Source organism: Leptonotus elevatus, chromosome 17 (assembly GCF_054856555.1).
Source record: "Leptonotus elevatus isolate MCC_2025b chromosome 17, RoL_Lele_1.0, whole genome shotgun sequence".
Classification (NCBI taxonomy): Eukaryota; Metazoa; Chordata; class Actinopteri; order Syngnathiformes; family Syngnathidae; genus Leptonotus; species Leptonotus elevatus.
Genome location: NC_141255.1, coordinates 15,791,254 through 15,810,556, shown reverse-complemented (window position 1 = coordinate 15,810,556; position 19,303 = coordinate 15,791,254). Strand labels below are relative to the sequence as shown.

Here is a 19,303-nt window from a genome sequence, read left to right as displayed (position 1 = left end):
ACGCACAGTTTGAACTCTCCTGGGGGGATATTGCACTTCTCCGCCTCTACATTTTAGTTTATTTTTCTCAATCTGCTCCTCCGGCCAGGTTTACGCTCCCTCTACTTGTCTTTGGAATATATTAATGACTACTCAAGTTGCCTTGATGTCATTAAACAGGACACACTTGACAGTTTATCTTTCAGAATCTTGTTTGGCATTTGAGATTTAGATTTATTTCCTTCACTGTTTCCTCAACTGAATTGATCCCTTCCTGTTACTTTATCACATTGTAAGAATTTCATTAAAACGGGGACCCGTCACTCACAGGCAGTGTGAACAAAAAACATTTGTGTTGATAAAAATCACTAAACATTTGTGCTGATAAAAATCCCCTTTGCTGAGGGTGCCCCCTCACCAGCTCTCAATCAGCAGTTTGTTTACAAATGAAAGAACACCACATCTTATATCAATTCTTAAATGGTGACCACACACAAGACGGAGATGGAGGGTTTGTGTCTTTGAATCAGCAAGACATATTCTCCATTGACTTAACTGTCACAAACTACGATTTTTTTGTAAGTATTTGAGGGGACACTTCACCTTGTTTAAGCCGGGGGACATGTTTCAGACTCAACAGAATAGAGACCGTAAAACTGACACACAAAACATTTGGCTGATTAACTCCAACGCAGCGGTACTGTAAAACCTGATGAGTTAAATTGACTAAATTCAGCCTAAGCAGGGAAGACTTGCCTCTCCCTAGCCACTTCGTCCAGCTCCTCCTGGGGGATCCCGAAGCATTTCCAAGCCAGTTGGGAGTCTCCCCAGCATGTCCTGGCTTCCTCCCATTGGGATATACCCAAAACACCTCAGCAGGGAGGTGGCATCCTAACAAGATGTGAATCTGAGCCCCTCCCTCCCGGATGACCATCGAATACGTCAGCGCTTAGAGGGGGAAGACTGCACGTGATGAGATGTACTGTACACGTCATTAGCATTCTTGTTCACAAATTGCCCTCATCACAACTCTTTACTAACTGTAGAGGCTTCCAGTTGCCCAAACGACTGCATTGAAACTGCCGGATTCTGCCAAAGTATGACTAGTGTGTAGCCAAATCCTGCAATGGATGTCCTCCATGTTTTTGCCCATCTCGGCCCAAGTGACTGCTACAGCCACAGCTTATTTCAAGCCTCATGTTAATGTATAGTGTTTCGTTTTAAGAACGCTTGCAGTGATAATGAAGTTAGTGCGCTGAGGTACACAACTGCCCGAGGCAACCTCATGAAATCAAATAACACATTTACGTAACACCACGCTCTCCACAGTGCATTAAACAATTTAGCTTTGCTACCCGCTATCCCAAAACTTGATCAGTCACAGCAGGCAACTGGAGCAAAAAAAGGCACACTTCTGCAAAAGTGAATACAAATCACGTTAAATAAGCTGCTTGTTCACAGCATACAGACTGTACCGTAAGTATGAATACATTCTGATAGTTATTTGGCAAACAAGACTTAGTCCCTTCCGGGGAAAAATGTTCTCTTCATGGTTCACGTGCAAGTCTTGTCTTGCTTAGAGTTCTAAATGTGATTTGCTCATGCTGGTGTGCTGCCCTTTAATTATTATCTCTCACTTGGCTTTTTCCGATACAGCATGGATTATTATTATTATTATTATTATTATTTGTGATGTTTAGTTTTTTACACTCTAAAAACAGTTGGGTGAAAAATAACCAAATTATAGGGACTTACCGCCAGCTTTTTAGGAATTTTTGCCAGAACAACCCAACTCTATAACAGGTTGGATAAAAAAAATAACCCAATAAAGGTTTTTTTGTGTTGTTTCACTGGTCAGATGAAAAACCCAAAAAGTTGAGCCAAATTGACCCAAGCATACTCGGTAACTTTTTAGCCGATAATTGGGTTATCTGACTTGTCTTGTTATCTGAAATGTTTTTACAGTGCATATTGCATCATTAATCAACAGCTAGAAAAAGCACACACGTTTTTGCTACATATTGGGGACTTGGTGTGCGAGGGATTTGCAACGTGAGGTCTTCACTTCAAACTTATTTATGCAACTCGTAAAAAAATTATTTTAAGACACAGATTTTTTGGGGGGTCCGGGCTCACCCAGAAATCACCTTCAAAAGCCATATATCTTGTTTTAGTTTTTTTTCCAGGTTTTTGTCACCTCATGGGGACATATCATACCATAAACCACCAACAGATGTCACTGTAAAAAAAAATATATATGAGCTGTCAAACGATTGGATTTTTTTTTATCAGATTAATCATATTTTATCATTTTGATTAATCACGATTAATCGCTTAACAAAAAGGGCTTTTTTTATCATAATTTTTTGCCCGCCAAATTTAAAGGGCACCTGCTATGTGTTCATTTTTTTGACATTTAATGTTATGAGGACATCTTCCAAATGTTTTGATCAACTGCACACGCTCATCCTTGTCCTTTTCTATAATCAGTTAATTACTTGCATAATTTAAAATGGGGAAAAAAATGACCCTAATATTTTGACGCAAACATTTATTAAATGCTTTACTTTATGCATGTAGTTATGTTATCCGCCCGTCAAGTGCTAAATGATCATCTGTGGTCAAAATAAAGTGTGATTAATCTGCGTTAGTACATGATTAATGCAATAATTTTTTTGTGATTAATTAATTAGTTAACGCTTTAACTTTGACAGCCCTAATCTGTGCATATTAGAGTACAAATTCCAATGTTATTTTGGGGGGACATAATTCATTTGAAAATTATGTGCAACAATTGAAGTGCACAATATTGTTTGCGCATTTAAAAATGTAGACTGCACAGAATGAAGTAAATGAATACTGTTCAGGTTGTCAGTTTTGAAGACCTCAAGTCTTTTTATTGCGTATTTGCCAACCAAAACAAGTGCATGCAACAGTGAAAGGATAAAATTGTTTTCAAACGAGCAACTGGAGAAACACTGTGCCAGTGTGTATCAACGTTCAATATAGAAAACACTGACTGTCAAAAATAAAAGTGCTTGAATTCCAACATTCAAGAAAGAAAACCCTGACTGTGTTAAAATAAAAGTGCTTTTGTATAGAAACCATAAGTACTTCAATATCGAAGATAGAAAACACTGACTGTCAAAAATAAAAGTGCTTGAATTTAACCATTCAAGATAGAAAACCCTATCCTTTGATAGGTATTGTACTGAAGGTAGGATTGAGAGACGTCACTCGTCAGGAACAAATGTAAACCATTAACATCAGAATTGAGATTATTGCAGCTTCCACGTGAATTTTGAACATAAACCTTACCTGTGTTTCGCAGAAGCTCTTTTTAAGGCATCAATGCGTTTTTTCACAATTTTTTTTAACTCCCTTCCAAGTTCTCCCATTCAATACTGTTGGTCATGTATCAATGCAGTTATTGCAGTAATCTTTCTGTGGAACCATGGCAGACCTGATGATGCAGTCCATCAAAGTTTTCTTCACAGTCTTGATTTCTTCTTTCGTCTTCTTCCTCTTTGACTTTTGCTTTCCCTAGATAAATGGGAACAGTAAATTAAAGGGATACTTTACTAATTTTGCTGATTTCAGGAGAAAAAAGTTCATATTTCGGCTATCAACAACTTGCTAACGTCATTATTTCCCATGTACAATTAAAAATTTTAAAAATACATTTTGCCACTTGCCGACTGAAAATGACATCATGTGTTGAGGGTTCAGGTAACAACCAATCACGGCTCAATTTGTAAATGTTAGGTAAGCCATGATTGGTTGTTACCTGAACCCTCAACACGTGATGTCATTTTCAGTCGACAATAAGTGGCAAAATGTCTTTTTAAAAGTGTTAATTGTACAAAGTACCTGAAAAATAATGACGTTATCAAGTTGTTTAAAGCCAAAATATTCACTTTTTACTCCTGAAAATTGCATAATGATTAAAGCATCCTCTTTAAAATGCCACTGAAAGTTAAGACACAGTTCTGTAACAACTTAGTCGTTTTTATACCCAGAAAAAGTTGACGCAAGCGCCTAGATAACTGCTTATCCTCAGACGTATTCTCGGCCAGGAGCGTCTTTCCATCCGAACCACCTACCAAAACACAAACAGACATAAGCACATTCAGTTTAACGCAATCAGTTACTCCACTGACCAGAGAACCTTTATATTATCTATGCCCAAACGGGGAAGCAAGGAAAAGCAGTGGATATCCGAAAAAGAGCATAGTGGATCCAGATGACAAATGCAAGGAAAAGCTCACCGAGGATCGAGAGCAGTTACTGAGCAAATTTTCACCAGAACTGGCAAGTCAATGTTGAGATGCGTTCTCAAACATTACATCAAGGATCTTAAATACTGTGAACAATCAGCAACGCCTCTTTGCGGGGAGTGGAATACACGAGCTTCCAGTAATCAAGATGCTTCTCAATGTAACAATGTAACTTCTCAATGGAACATTAACTACATTACCCACGAGGCTGCAAATAAATTACATTTCAGAAGTGAAAAAAATAATTATAATCACTCATAGTGCATGGAGTTGGAGGAATGAAGGAAGGTCTACGTTAAGACGAGGCTATAACTTCTAAGGATCCACATTAACAGGAAATATGGATGAGTTCACCATCTCAGCAAATGATTTAACAGCAAGATGTGGATCCACGTTCCTAGTCTGAAAATGATTCAGGTTTGACAAAACTGGCATTGATTAAAATAACCTTGTATGTAAGATGTACAGGATTACGGTTGCGGCATATTTTTTTTGCCACCACTTGCAAACAAACTATACAAAGGAGTATAAGGAATATGTCAAACAAAATGTTCTTGTTCTGTTCGCAGATCATTTTGCTTATTTTGAAGTAAGAATTTTCTTATTTTACGATATATTTTTTTCTTAAATTTTCTATAGTCATTTATACACACATTTGTATACACATGTCAATTTGGTTTAAAATGTTTATTTTGTTTACATTTTGAAATCACCTAATTTAAAGATATTTTTTTACTTAGCGTAACCAAGATATTGAGCTGATTTGGCATATTTTCCTGTGATTTATATACAGCCTGGACATAAGTTGAAGTTGTTCACTATTGAAAAATGTTTTAAAGAATAAACGGGAGCTGTTCAGAAATGCTGTGTCTATCCATAAATGTCCTGGGAAGCGAATAAAGATTTAAACAATTTTTTTGTAGGAAATCATCAAATTATCGAATTGAAAAATAATAATAATAATAGAGATATATTTTTGCCCACCCTCTTTCATGTAAAACAATAACCCCTCACAAGCCACTGGAGAGTAGTATACCTTGGGTTTGCATTGGTGTGACAGACTCCATCCACACTGGCAGCATCTCTCCATCTGACCTATCTATCAAACAAATAAACAGAGAAAAGCACATTCAGTTTGACCCAATCAGCCAAAACATTCAAACAGGCAAATTGGTTAAATGTTGGTTCCCACTACCCAGGGCCAAATCTGTTTCATTCTGTTCTTCAATTTATATCTATCAAGTGGGTTACTTACTTGGGTTTTATTAATATTGCAAACAAGTATATTTTTTTACTTGGCGTAACCAAGATATTATTGAGCAAACCTGATTTGGCATATTCTCCTGTGATTTATATACAGCCTGGACATACGTTGAAGTTGTTCACTGTTGAAATTGCCATAGAATATTGTTGTGCAACGTTTCAAAGAATAAACAGAAGCTGTTGTTCAGAAATGTTGTGTCTATCCTTAAATGTCCTTGGAAGCGAATAAAGATTTAAAAAATTTGGGGGTAGGATATCGTCAAATTGAAAAATAATAACAATAATAATAATCGAGATATATTTTTGCCCACCCCATGTAAAACAATACCCCCTCACAAGTCACTGGAGAGTAGTATACCTTTGGTTTGCTTCGGTGTAACAGACTTCTTCCTGACCGGCAGCATCTCTCCATCTGACCTATCTATCAAACAAATAAACACAGAGAAAAGCACATTCAGTTTGACCCAATCAGACAAAACATTCAAACAGGCAAAGTGGTTAAATGTTGGTTCCCACTACCCGGGGCCAAATCTGTTTCATTCTGTTCTTCAATTTATATCTATCAAGTGGGTTACTTACTTGGGTTTTATTAATATTGCAAACAAGTATATTTTTTTACTTGGCGTAACCAAGATATTATTGAGCAAACCTGATTTGGCATATTCTCTTGTGATTTATATACAGCCTGGACATACGTTGAAGTTGTTCACTGTTGAAATTGCCATAGAATATTGTTGTGCAACGTTTCAAAGAATAAACGGAAGCTGTTGTTCAGAAATGTTGTGTCTATTCTTAAATGTCCTTGGAAGCGAATAAAGATTTAAAAAATTTTGGGGTAGGATATCGTCAAATTATCAAATTGAAAAATAAGAACAATAATAATAATTGAGATATATTTTTGCCCACCCCATGTAAAACAATAACCCCTCACAAGCCATTGGACAGTAGTATACCTTGGGTTTGCTTCAGTGTGACAGACTCCATCCACACTGGCAGCATCTCTCCATCTGACCTACCTATCAAACAAATAAACACAGAGAAAAGCACATTCAGTCTGACCCAATCAGCCAAAACATTCAAACAGGCAAAGTGGTTAAATGTTGGTTCCCACTACCCAGGGCCAAATCTGTTTCATTCTGTTCTTCAATTTATATCTATCAAGTGGGTTACTTACTTGGGTTTTATTAATATTGCAAACAAGTATATTTTTTTACTTGGCGTAACCAAGATATTATTGAGCAAACCTGATTTGGCATATTCTCTTGTGATTTATATACAGCCTGGACATACGTTGAAGTTGTTCACTGTTGAAATTGCCATAGAATATTGTTGTGCAACGTTTCAAAAATAAACGGAAGCTGTTGTTCAGAAATGTTGTGTCTATCCTTAAATGTCCTTGGAAGCGAATAAAGATTTAAACAATTTTGGGGTAGGATATCGTCAAATTATCAAATTGAAAAATAATAACAATAATAATAATAATAATAATAATAATAATTGAGATATATTTTTGCCCACCCCATGTAAAACAATAACCCCTCACAAGCCATTGGAGAGTAGTATACCTTTGGTTTGCTTCAGTGTGACAGACTCCATCCACACTGACAGCATCTCTCCATCTGACCTACCTATCAAACAAATAAACACAGAGAAAAGCACATTCAGTTTGACCCAATCAGCCAAAACATTCAAACAGGCAAAGTGGTTAAATGTTGGTTCCCACTACCCAGGGCCAAATCTGTTTCATTCTGTTCTTCAATTTATATCTATCAAGTGGGTTACTTACTTGGGTTTTATTAACATTGCAAACAAGCATATTTTTTTACTTGGCGTAACCAAGATATTATTGAGCAAACCTGATTTGGCATATTCTCCTGTGATTTATATACAGCCTGGATATAAGTTGAAGTTGTTCACTGTTGAAATTGCCATAGAATATTGTTGTGCAACGTTTCAAAGAATAAACGGAAGCTGTTGTTCAGAAATGTTGTGTCTTATTCATAAATGTCCTGGGAAGCGAATAAAGATTAAAAAAAAATTGGGGTAGGATATCGTCAAACTATCAAATTGAAAAATAATAACAATAATAATAATTGAGATATATTTTTGCCCACCCCATGTAAAACAATAACCCCTCACAAGCCATTGGAGAGTAGTATACCTTTGGTTTGCTTCGGTGTGACAGACTCCTTCGACACCGGCAGCATCTCTCCATCTGACTTATCTATCAAACAAATAAACACAGAGAAAAGCACATTCAGTTTGACCCAATCAGCCAAAACATTCAAACAGGCAAATTGGTTAAATGTTGGTTCCCACTACCCAGGGCCAAATCTGTTTCATTCTGTTCTTCAATTAATATCTATCAAGTGGGTTACTTACTTGGGTTTTATTAATATTGTAAACAAGTATATTTTTTTACTTGGCGTAACCAAGATATTATTGAGCAAACCTGATTTGGCATATTCTCTTGTGATTTATATACAGCCTGGACATACGTTGAAGTTGTTCACTGTTGAAATTGCCATAGAATATTGTTGTGCAACGTTTCAAAAATAAACGGAAGCTGTTGTTCAGAAATGTTGTGTCTATCCTTAAATGTCCTTGGAAGCGAATAAAGATTTAAACAATTTTGGGGTAGGATATCGTCAAATTATCAAATTGAAAAATAATAACAATAATAATAATAATAATTGAAATATATTTTTGCCCACCCCATGTAAAACAATAACCCCTCACAAGCCATTGGAGAGTAGTATACCTTTGGTTTGCTTCAGTGTGACAGACTCCATCCACACTGACAGCATCTCTCCATCTGACCTACCTATCAAACAAATAAACACAGAGAAAAGCACATTCAGTTTGACCCAATCAGCCAAAACATTCAAACAGGCAAAGTGGTTAAATGTTGGTTCCCACTACCCAGGGCCAAATCTGTTTCATTGTTCTTCAATTTATATCTATCAAGTGGGTTACTTACTTGGGTTTTATTAACATTGCAAACAAGCATATTTTTTTACTTGGCGTAACCAAGATATTATTGAGCAAACCTGATTTGGCATATTCTCCTGTGATTTATATACAGCCTGGATATAAGTTGAAGTTGTTCACTGTTGAAATTGCCATAGAATATTGTTGTGCAACGTTTCAAAGAATAAACGGAAGCTGTTGTTCAGAAATGTTGTGTCTATCCATAAATGTCCTGGGAAGCGAATAAAGATTAAAAAAAATTGGGGTAGGATATCGTCAAACTATCAAATTGAAAAATAATAACAATAATAATAATTGAGATATATTTTTGCCCACCCCATGTAAAACAATAACCCCTCACAAGCCATTGGAGAGTAGTATACCTTTGGTTTGCTTCGGTGTGACAGACTCCTTCGACACCGGCAGCATCTCTCCATCTGACTTATCTATCAAACAAATAAACACAGAGAAAAGCACATTCAGTTTGACCCAATCAGCCAAAACATTCAAACAGGCAAATTGGTTAAATGTTGGTTCCCACTACCCAGGGCCAAATCTGTTTCATTCTGTTCTTCAATTTATATCTATCAAGTGGGTTACTTACTTGGGTTTTATTAATATTGCAAACAAGTATATTTTTTTACTTGGCGTAACCAAGATATTATTGAGCAAACCTGATTTGGCATATTCTCTTGTGATTTATATACAGCCTGGACATACGTTGAAGTTGTTCACTGTTGAAATTGCCATAGAATATTGTTGTGCAACGTTTCAAAAATAAACGGAAGCTGTTGTTCAGAAATGTTGTGTCTATCCTTAAATGTCCTTGGAAGCGAATAAAGATTTAAACAATTTTGGGGTAGGATATCGTCAAATTATCAAATTGAAAAATAATAACAATAATAATAATAATAATAATAATAATAATAATAATAATAATTGAGATATATTTTTGCCCACCCCATGTAAAACAATAACCCCTCACAAGCCATTGGAGAGTAGTATACATTTGGTTTGCTTCAGTGTGACAGACTCCATCCACACTGACAGCATCTCTCCATCTGACCTACCTATCAAACAAATAAACACAGAGAAAAGCACATTCAGTTTGACCCAATCAGCCAAAACATTCAAACAGGCAAAATGGTTAAATGTTGGTTCCCACTACCCAGGGCCAAATCTGTTTCATTCTGTTCTTCAATTTATATCTATCAAGTGGGTTACTTACTTGGGTTTTATTAACATTGCAAACAAGCATATTTTTTTACTTGGCGTAACCAAGATATTATTGAGCAAACCTGATTTGGCATATTCTCCTGTGATTTATATACAGCCTGGATATAAGTTGAAGTTGTTCACTGTTGAAATTGCCATAGAATATTGTTGTGCAACGTTTCAAAGAATAAACGGAAGCTGTTGTTCAGAAATGTTGTGTCTATCCATAAATGTCCTGGGAAGCGAATAAAGATTAAAAAAAAATTGGGGTAGGATATCGTCAAACTATCAAATTGAAAAATAATAACAATAATAATAATTGAGATATATTTTTGCCCACCCCATGTAAAACAATAACCCCTCACAAGCCATTGGAGAGTAGTATACCTTTGGTTTGCTTCGGTGTGACAGACTCCTTCGACACCGGCAGCATCTCTCCATCTGACTTATCTATCAAACAAATAAACACAGAGAAAAGCACATTCAGTTTGACCCAATCAGCCAAAACATTCAAACAGGCAAATTGGTTAAATGTTGGTTCCCACTACCCAGGGCCAAATCTGTTTCATTCTGTTCTTCAATTTATATCTATCAAGTGGGTTACTTACTTGGGTTTTATTAATATTGTAAACAAGTATATTTTTTTACTTGGCGTAACCAAGATATTATTGAGCAAACCTGATTTGGCATATTCTCTTGTGATTTATATACAGCCTGGACATACGTTGAAGTTGTTCACTGTTGAAATTGCCATAGAATATTGTTGTGCAACGTTTCAAAAATAAACGGAAGCTGTTGTTCAGAAATGTTGTGTCTATCCTTAAATGTCCTTGGAAGAGAATAAAGATTTAAACAATTTTGGGGTAGGATATCGTCAAATTATCAAATTGAAAAATAATAACAATAATAATAATAATAATAGAGATATATTTTTGCCCACCCCATGTAAAACAATAACCCCTCACAAGCCATTGGAGAGTAGTATACCTTTGGTTTGCTTCAGTGTGACAGACTCCATCCACACTGACAGCATCTCTCCATCTGACCTACCTATCAAACAAATAAACACAGAGAAAAGCACATTCAGTTTGACCCAATCAGCCAAAACATTCAAACAGGCAAAGTGGTTAAATGTTGGTTCCCACTACCCAGGGCCAAATCTGTTTCATTCTGTTCTTCAATTTATATCTATCAAGTGGGTTACTTACTTGGGTTTTATTAACATTGCAAACAAGCATATTTTTTTACTTGGCGTAACCAAGATATTATTGAGCAAACCTGATTTGGCATATTCTCCTGTGATTTATATACAGCCTGGATATAAGTTGAAGTTGTTCACTGTTGAAATTGCCATAGAATATTGTTGTGCAACGTTTCAAAGAATAAACGGAAGCTGTTGTTCAGAAATGTTGTGTCTATCCATAAATGTCCTGGGAAGCGAATAAAGATTAAAAAAAAATTGGGGTAGGATATCGTCAAATTATCAAATTGAAAAATAATAACAATAATAATAATTGAGATATATTTTTGCCCACCCCATGTAAAACAATAACCCCTCACAAGCCATTGGAGAGTAGTATACCTTTGGTTTGCTTCGGTGTGACAGACTCCTTCGACACCGGCAGCATCTCTCCATCTGACCTATCTATCAAACAAATAAACACAGAGAAAAGCACATTCAGTTTGACCCAATCAGCCAAAACATTCAAACAGGCAAATTGGTTAAATGTTGGTTCCCACTACCCAGGGCCAAATATGTTTCATTCTGTTCTTCAATTTATATCTATCAAGTGGGTTACTTACTTGGGTTTTATTAATATTGCAAACAAGTATATTTTTTTACTTGGCGTAACCAAGATATTATTGAGCAAACCTGATTTGGCATATTCTCTTGTGATTTATATACAGCCTGGATATAAGTTGAAGTTGTTCACTGTTGAAATTGCCATAGAATATTGTTGTGCAACGTTTCAAAGAATAAACGGAAGCTGTTGTTCAGAAATGTTGTGTCTATCCTTAAATGTCCTTGGAAGCGAATAAAGATTTAAACAATTTTGGGGTAGGATATCGTCAAATTATCAAATTGAAAAATAATAACAATAATAATAATAATAATTGAAATATATTTTTGCCCACCCCATGTAAAACAATAACCCCTCACAAGCCATTGGAGAGTAGTATACCTTTGGTTTGCTTCAGTGTGACAGACTCCATCCACACTGACAGCATCTCTCCATCTGACCTACCTATCAAACAAATAAACACAGAGAAAAGCACATTCAGTTTGACCCAATCAGCCAAAACATTCAAACAGGCAAAGTGGTTAAATGTTGGTTCCCACTACCCAGGGCCAAATCTGTTTCATTGTTCTTCAATTTATATCTATCAAGTGGGTTACTTACTTGGGTTTTATTAACATTGCAAACAAGCATATTTTTTTACTTGGCGTAACCAAGATATTATTGAGCAAACCTGATTTGGCATATTCTCCTGTGATTTATATACAGCCTGGATATAAGTTGAAGTTGTTCACTGTTGAAATTGCCATAGAATATTGTTGTGCAACGTTTCAAAGAATAAACGGAAGCTGTTGTTCAGAAATGTTGTGTCTATCCATAAATGTCCTGGGAAGCGAATAAAGATTAAAAAAAAATTGGGGTAGGATATCGTCAAACTATCAAATTGAAAAATAATAACAATAATAATAATTGAGATATATTTTTGCCCACCCCATGTAAAACAATAACCCCTCACAAGCCATTGGAGAGTAGTATACCTTTGGTTTGCTTCGGTGTGACAGACTCCTTCGACACCGGCAGCATCTCTCCATCTGACTTATCTATCAAACAAATAAACACAGAGAAAAGCACATTCAGTTTGACCCAATCAGCCAAAACATTCAAACAGGCAAATTGGTTAAATGTTGGTTCCCACTACCCAGGGCCAAATCTGTTTCATTCTGTTCTTCAATTTATATCTATCAAGTGGGTTACTTACTTGGGTTTTATTAATATTGTAAACAAGTATATTTTTTTACTTGGCGTAACCAAGATATTATTGAGCAAACCTGATTTGGCATATTCTCTTGTGATTTATATACAGCCTGGACATACGTTGAAGTTGTTCACTGTTGAAATTGCCATAGAATATTGTTGTGCAACGTTTCAAAGAATAAACGGAAGCTGTTGTTCAGAAATGTTGTGTCTATCCTTAAATGTCCTTGGAAGCGAATAAAGATTTAAACAATTTTGGGGTAGGATATCGTCAAATTATCAAATTGAAAAATAATAATAATAATAATAATAATAATTGAGATATATTTTTGCCCACCCCATGTAAAACAATAACCCCTCACAAGCCATTGGAGAGTAGTATACCTTTGGTTTGCTTCAGTGTGACAGACTCCATCCACACTGACAGCATCTCTCCATCTGACCTACCTATCAAACAAATAAACACAGAGAAAAGCACATTCAGTTTGACCCAATCAGCCAAAACATTCAAACAGGCAAAGTGGTTAAATGTTGGTTCCCACTACCCAGGGCCAAATCTTTTTCATTCTGTTCTTCAATTTATATCTATCAAGTGGGTTACTTACTTGGGTTTTATTAACATTGCAAACAAGCATATTTTTTTACTTGGCGTAACCAAGATATTATTGAGCAAACCTGATTTGGCATATTCTCCTGTGATTTATATACAGCCTGGATATAAGTTGAAGTTGTTCACTGTTGAAATTGCCATAGAATATTGTTGTGCAACGTTTCAAAGAATAAACGGAAGCTGTTGTTCAGAAATGTTGTGTCTATCCATAAATGTCCTGGGAAGCGAATAAAGATTAAAAAAAAATTGGGGTAGGATATCGTCAAATTATCAAATTGAAAAATAATAACAATAATAATAATTGAGATATATTTTTGCCCACCCCATGTAAAACAATAACCCCTCACAAGCCATTGGAGAGTAGTATACCTGGGGTTTGCTCCGGTGTGACAGACTCCTTCGACACCGGCAGCATCTCTCCATCTGACCTACCTATCAAAACAAATGAACACATAGAAAAGCACATTCAGTTTGACCCAATCAGCCAAAACATTCAAACAGGCAAAGTGGTTAAATGTTGGCTCATTACCAACATCATCGGAGGTGTCTTTGTGAAATGTCTGAAAAACAATTCAAAACGTATCAAATTACTTCACAATGAAAGAAATTTCACCGACAGTACAGATGGGTTTCTCTCCTCAGATGTTACCACCTCATGCAGGGGGCAGACGTCTGAAGCAACATAGCAACTGAAGACCTAAGTATTGTTGCACTTGATCACACATTATAAAAACAAAGACTTCTTACTCACCTTATTTGACATTTGTTCTTGAGCCTTCTTATATCGGCTCTCACATGCAGCATGGTGTTCTCTTAACATTTTCATGCGCCGCATCCAACGTGTTTCAGCCTGAAAACACACAAAATGCATGTTTAGAGATGGTAATTATGTAGTTTCTTTTTAGTGTCTTTTGTGGCATTTTTGGAACACACTAGACATAGACTATCAATGTGGCACGTGTGGAGTAAAGGAAAGGAAAGCTTAATTTATGAAACTGCTTCCTTTTCACACTGAACTTCCGGTCTTAATTCTCCCATGAAAGGGTTGATACTAAATACATCTCTTCCCATCCTTTCTATATTCCATTGATTTTGCCCCATCTTAATTTATTTAATTCATTGCTTTGACTTATGCTTTACCTTTACTGGTAATGTGCAAGTATCAAACAACAACTAATATCAGTTCCTAGACTCCTCACTATGTAATACAACGTTGTAAATACTTCACATATAAGCTTTTTTCAAATACTGTACTTTATTTTCCAGAATAAAAATTTAGTGCAGAGACTTTATTATGGACTATACTAAATGTACTATATTAACTTTCTAGCCCTGGCGGATGCGCTGGGAAACAGCAGTCTTGCGAAGAGAAGGCTGAAATTGGCTCTCCATGGTAGCAAAATGGCTGCCGTTGGGGAAAACATGCAGATTGAAGCGCCTCCATATGCACCTAATAGGCCAACCATGTACTCACAATAAATATAAATATGTTCCTAATATTGAATAAAGTAACATACAAAGTACCTTATAAAGACGTAAAGTAGACGGAGCCATTATGGCATTTACGTTTAGTCATTATCCACCTGCAGTGGTTTGCGAGGTTAATGGAGGTTAATTGCAATCAAGAAGCACTAGTTGCCGGACACTAGCTCTAGCATACCGCAGCGAATGCGGTCACAACGTGTCCTAACAACAGGCAAATAAACTTCACAGCACCAAAATATAATGCAAGTAAAACATATATTCTCACCATTTCTCTACAGGGGGGTTTCTGAACGCTGTCTTCGATTGCCTTCTCCATCTTGTTTCTAACAACACGCGCCCAAATGAGAGGAAGCGCTCGATTTATGGTACAGCTCACACCAGCGCATCAACGCATTTGTTCACAAACAGAAGAATGCCGGGATGTCCGAGTCTCAATGCAAGCACACCCTCGATCGCGCAGTGCAATATGGAACTTATGGAGCGAGTGGGGGATGGGTGGGTTGTTGTGATTTAGTTTGGAAAGACACGTTGAGATGTTGCTCTATATTTTTTATGCATTTATTAAAAAGCATATTGTATTGTTTCAAAGAAATGCAACGTGTTGAACATGATAGATAGATAGATGGATGGATGGATGGATGGATGGATGGATGGATGGATGGATGGATGGATGGATGGATGGATAGCTTTATTGTCTGTTCTCGGTGAATACAGAAATGTTTCTATTTTTTTGCCACGGCTGTAAAAGAAAGTTTAGAACTCACATTTAAACATTACAAACATCCCACACATTTAAAAATAAAACATAAAAACAACCAATGAAACATGAGTAAAACATAGTGCCATTCATTTTGTATTATTAAGAGCGGCTATTGCAGAGGGGATGAAGGATTTTTTGTAAATGTTTTTTCTGGCCAGTGGAACTCTGTTGCGTCTACCTGATGGTAGCAGCATGAAGGGAGTGGGTGGCAAGGATCATCAGTGATGAGGGTGGTTTTCCTCATCACTGAGCGTTCATACAGTTCAGACAGAGGGGGTTCGGCTGTTTGGGTGATTTTACTGGCCTCATTTATAATTGTAAGGTTCAGTAATGAGTAAGATTTAACTTAATTTGTTAAAATATATATTTACTTATAAATTTGTTTCCAGAATTATTTACACATTTATACTTTTGTTGTTGTTTTTATTGTTTTGTTATATAAGCAGCTAAATTGACGTGTTGACTCTGCTGTTCTCATTCACTTACATTTAGCTATAGTTGGCCAGCTCCTGATTGGTTAGTGTTGTCAGGAAGTGTTGCCGCTGCATGTGACGAGTAAACAGCGTTGTTCCAGAATGCTCCATCCTGCATTTTCATCTTATGTCTCATCTTATCTTATCTCATCTTTTTTCTAGTGTTCCATCAACCACCAACGAACCCTCATGTTGTATAATTAAGAATTACACATTTTAAACTACATTATAAACTTTCATTAAAATTATGTCTTTACACATTCAAAATTCTAATAAATGTTGTGCACCAATGTTGTGCACCAACTGTCAAGTCATTTTAGTCATTACTGGTCAGAAGTCAGAAATGTATAGTTAAGACTTATAAGATTTATAACGACTTACAATACATCCAATACTTCTAAAATAGTAAATAAGCATTTACATTAGAAATAAAACCAACAACAACTTAAGGATGTGAAATTAATGGATACACTTAAATTATATCAAAATAATGCATGTTTTGTTTTTTTTACACTGTATGAGTGTCACACTGTTACTGTGTTACTAAAGTATGATGAATATGGGATTAAACGTCTATAATCATCACATTTAAAAACTGCATACCTTGTTTTTGATGCAAACATATGTTTGCTGAATCTTGCAACAACTTCACTAGCTATAAATGTTGTTGTATATTAGCCTGGCTCACACAATTACGGCTCTGTTGCTGATCAACACATGGTGGGGAATGGGCATAGACACGGTGGGGACTAAAAAGCATGGATGTTGTAGCGCTCACGAAGCAGTGAGGAACAGTTCACACTTGTTTTTATGAGCAGAAGATCTCTCTTACATTCGCTTCAAATCCACACAATTTAGGCACGTCATTTTTTTTTACATGGATGGGCATAGACATGGTGGGGACTAAAAAGCATGGTTGTGTATTGTGGCGCTCACGAGGCAGTGAGAAACAGTTCACTGTAAACAGAAGATCTCTGTTACATTTGCTTCAACTTAACACAATGTAGGCAAGTAATTATTTTGCAGATCATGCACAATCACTGTGTCACATCAAAACAAAAATAACTACATAACAGCAAACTAGATAGCATCACTCGTAAGTAAAACACTAGATCACTAACTAAAGAAATAACAAAGAACATGCACTTTAAACACTGTTTTAATCATTAGTGCCGCAAAACATGCTAGGAGCGCCTCCGGGCTCCCAGCGACGCTACACAGCCCCCACTTAGCTGGTTAGCTGTCCTCAGCAACCGTAGCGTTCCAGTATGTAGTCCCACAAATAGGAAGTGGGTCGGCGGTGTCGCCGAGTACCCTTCCGCGGCCTCCCAACCAGTGTTGGGGTGGACTGGGTCCCCTCAAACTGTTCCTCCCTGCATGTCTGCATGGCCTCCCTCTCTGGTATTGGTATTGGTATTGGTAGGGGGTGAGCCGGTCTTGGTGGAGGACCCCCACCTGGTTCCTCTTTAACAGCGAAACACCACATCATGTCACCATGTCATGTCTCTAGTATTGTGCACGGTCCCACCCAGTGGCTCATGAGTTCTAGAGACAAGCCCCTCCATCTCTCGGGGCTGTAGACCCAAATTTGTGCGGCCATGTCGAAGTCTTTACCTCTGCAGCAAACGTCGTATGCCCTTTTTTGACGACAGCCGGCTTGGGTGATGGTCTGTTAATCCACGTCATGCACTTCCCGAAGTCAGTCCCGCAGCTGGCTGTAGTAATCCATGCCGGCCTCACCCCCCACCTTCGGCTCAGGAGGGTGTCCAAACACAAGGTCAAAGGGGGTCCGAAGCTCTCGTCCGAACAAGAGAGCCGCTGGGGTGCATTTTGTAGACTCCTGGACTGCTGTCTGGTATGCCCACAGGGCCAGGGACAAATGCAAGTCCCAGTCACATTACTGGGGGCTGGTTAAGATGGCGAGCTGAGTGACCAGTTCCACCAATCCATCACTCTGGGGGTGCTGTGGCGTGGTGTCCACGATAAATGGCTGCTGGAGGTCAGGGTAGGCCAACACTGGGCCCCCGGTTAATACCGTCTTGAGCTGAACCGGGGTACGATCACAGTCGTCGTTCCACTGGAATATTTTTCCCCTTTTGCTGTCTGTGCAGGGGACTGGCAATAGTGGCAAAGTCCCGGATGAATCGGCGGTTGTGGGATGCCCAAGAAGCTTTGTTGTCCGGCACCGACCAGTCTTTCACGGCTGCTGTCTTGGCTGTTTTGGTGGCCATCCCTTCTGCGTTGTTAAAAATCTCATGTCTGCTCATACACTGTAATTCTCTGTTTCTTTTCTCTGGCTTTCTGAGCCACCACCCTTTTCTTTCCGTTTTGCTATCATGTCGTCGTAACGTCATTTGTAGTTTCGCTTATTAACGTGCTTCACCTTCTGAAAGCGGCCCTCTGATACATTCACCAAAAGCGAGAGAAGCGTTTCAGGTGGTGCATTTGCATAGTAGTTAATGTACTTCACACGGCCGGTGGTGGATGCGTGTGGGGCGGCGCAAATGACACGGTTGGAGTGGTGGGGCACGGCACGGTGCAGGTGCATCGTTTCACGCAAGACAGTGAATAGAGCAAGCTGTGGCCAGGCCATATTAGTGGCCAGTTGGCTTTATAGGGAGTGCTGGTCATGATTGATTGGTCGGCTGCACCTATCAGACTGCAAAACAGTAACGTTTGTCACTGGGGGGGAAAACTAACAAAACAGCCCAGGCCAACGCCCATCATGATGTGCGGCCCTTCTGTGATTTTTCCAGAACCCAAAACTCACAGAATTACTCACAGTTCCCTTGTTGAATGAAGAACAGTGAGAGGTGTTTCAGGCATTTTAACTGGTATACATGTCAGTGCTTTAAAAAAAAAAATATATATATATATATATATATTTTTTTTTCTTTCAATTTACGGCGATGAATTGCCATGATTGGTCAAAGCAAAATTTTTTGGTAGACCATTGTCAGGTTATACTTTTCTTTTCATTCATTAATGAGCTTGACACAAATGCTGCAGTTACGCTTCGGGCCAGAGGTGGCAGTCGCAAGTAAAAAAAAAAAAAGTGACAAACTGCACAAAGATCCTTTAGACGTCCTTTGGCGCTGCCGCGGCCTGGGGGGCCCTGAGGTGTTGCGCTTGCTCTGTCCTGGCAGGGGTCGACGGCTCCCCTCTTTGGTGGAGATTTTCATGCATGCCAGATCCACCACACCAGCATCTATCGAAACTCAGACACAATCTGCTTCTCCCTCAGGTCATTGAATCGGTGGAGGCTGGTGTCTGTGGAT

The 19,303-nt window shown here is 37.8% G+C and overlaps 1 protein-coding gene across 6 annotated transcripts; it reads right to left on the bottom strand.

Moving 5' to 3' along the window:
- Positions 1-2,841: 2,841 nt before the first annotated feature.
- Positions 2,842-15,203, bottom strand: LOC147160175 (uncharacterized). Of its 6 annotated transcripts, XM_086060370.1 has the most exons (18): positions 15,058-15,203; positions 14,059-14,157; positions 13,837-13,867; positions 13,677-13,739; positions 13,082-13,144; positions 12,481-12,543; positions 11,888-11,950; positions 11,287-11,349; positions 10,692-10,754; positions 8,873-8,935; positions 8,281-8,343; positions 7,681-7,743; positions 7,085-7,147; positions 6,473-6,535; positions 5,878-5,940; positions 5,293-5,355; positions 3,995-4,078; positions 2,842-3,522 (listed from the first exon to the last, which is right to left on the bottom strand). In XM_086060370.1, exons 1-18 carry the CDS (start codon positions 15,106-15,108, stop codon positions 3,407-3,409), a joined length of 1,200 nt encoding a protein of 399 aa, XP_085916496.1. In that variant the 5' UTR covers positions 15,109-15,203; the 3' UTR covers positions 2,842-3,406. The 6 variants fall into 6 exon arrangements, with proteins under 6 accessions (XP_085916496.1, XP_085916497.1, XP_085916498.1 ...); XM_086060371.1 differs by lacking the exon at positions 7,085-7,147; XM_086060372.1 differs by lacking the exon at positions 8,281-8,343.
- Positions 15,204-19,303: the final 4,100 nt, after the last annotated feature.

Excerpts from the sequence above, each read along its gene's own strand:
- LOC147160175 (XM_086060370.1), bottom strand. The coding sequence starts at position 15,108 with ATGGAGAAGGCAATCGAAGACAGCGTTCAGAAACCCCCCTGTAGAGAA. Across the intron at positions 4,079-5,292 it reads CACACCAATGCAAACCCAAG|GTGGTTCGGATGGAAAGACG; the intron begins GTATACTACTCT and ends GTGTTTTGGTAG. Across the intron at positions 3,523-3,994 it reads CTTGCGTCAACTTTTTCTGG|GGAAAGCAAAAGTCAAAGAG; the intron begins GTATAAAAACGA and ends CCATTTATCTAG.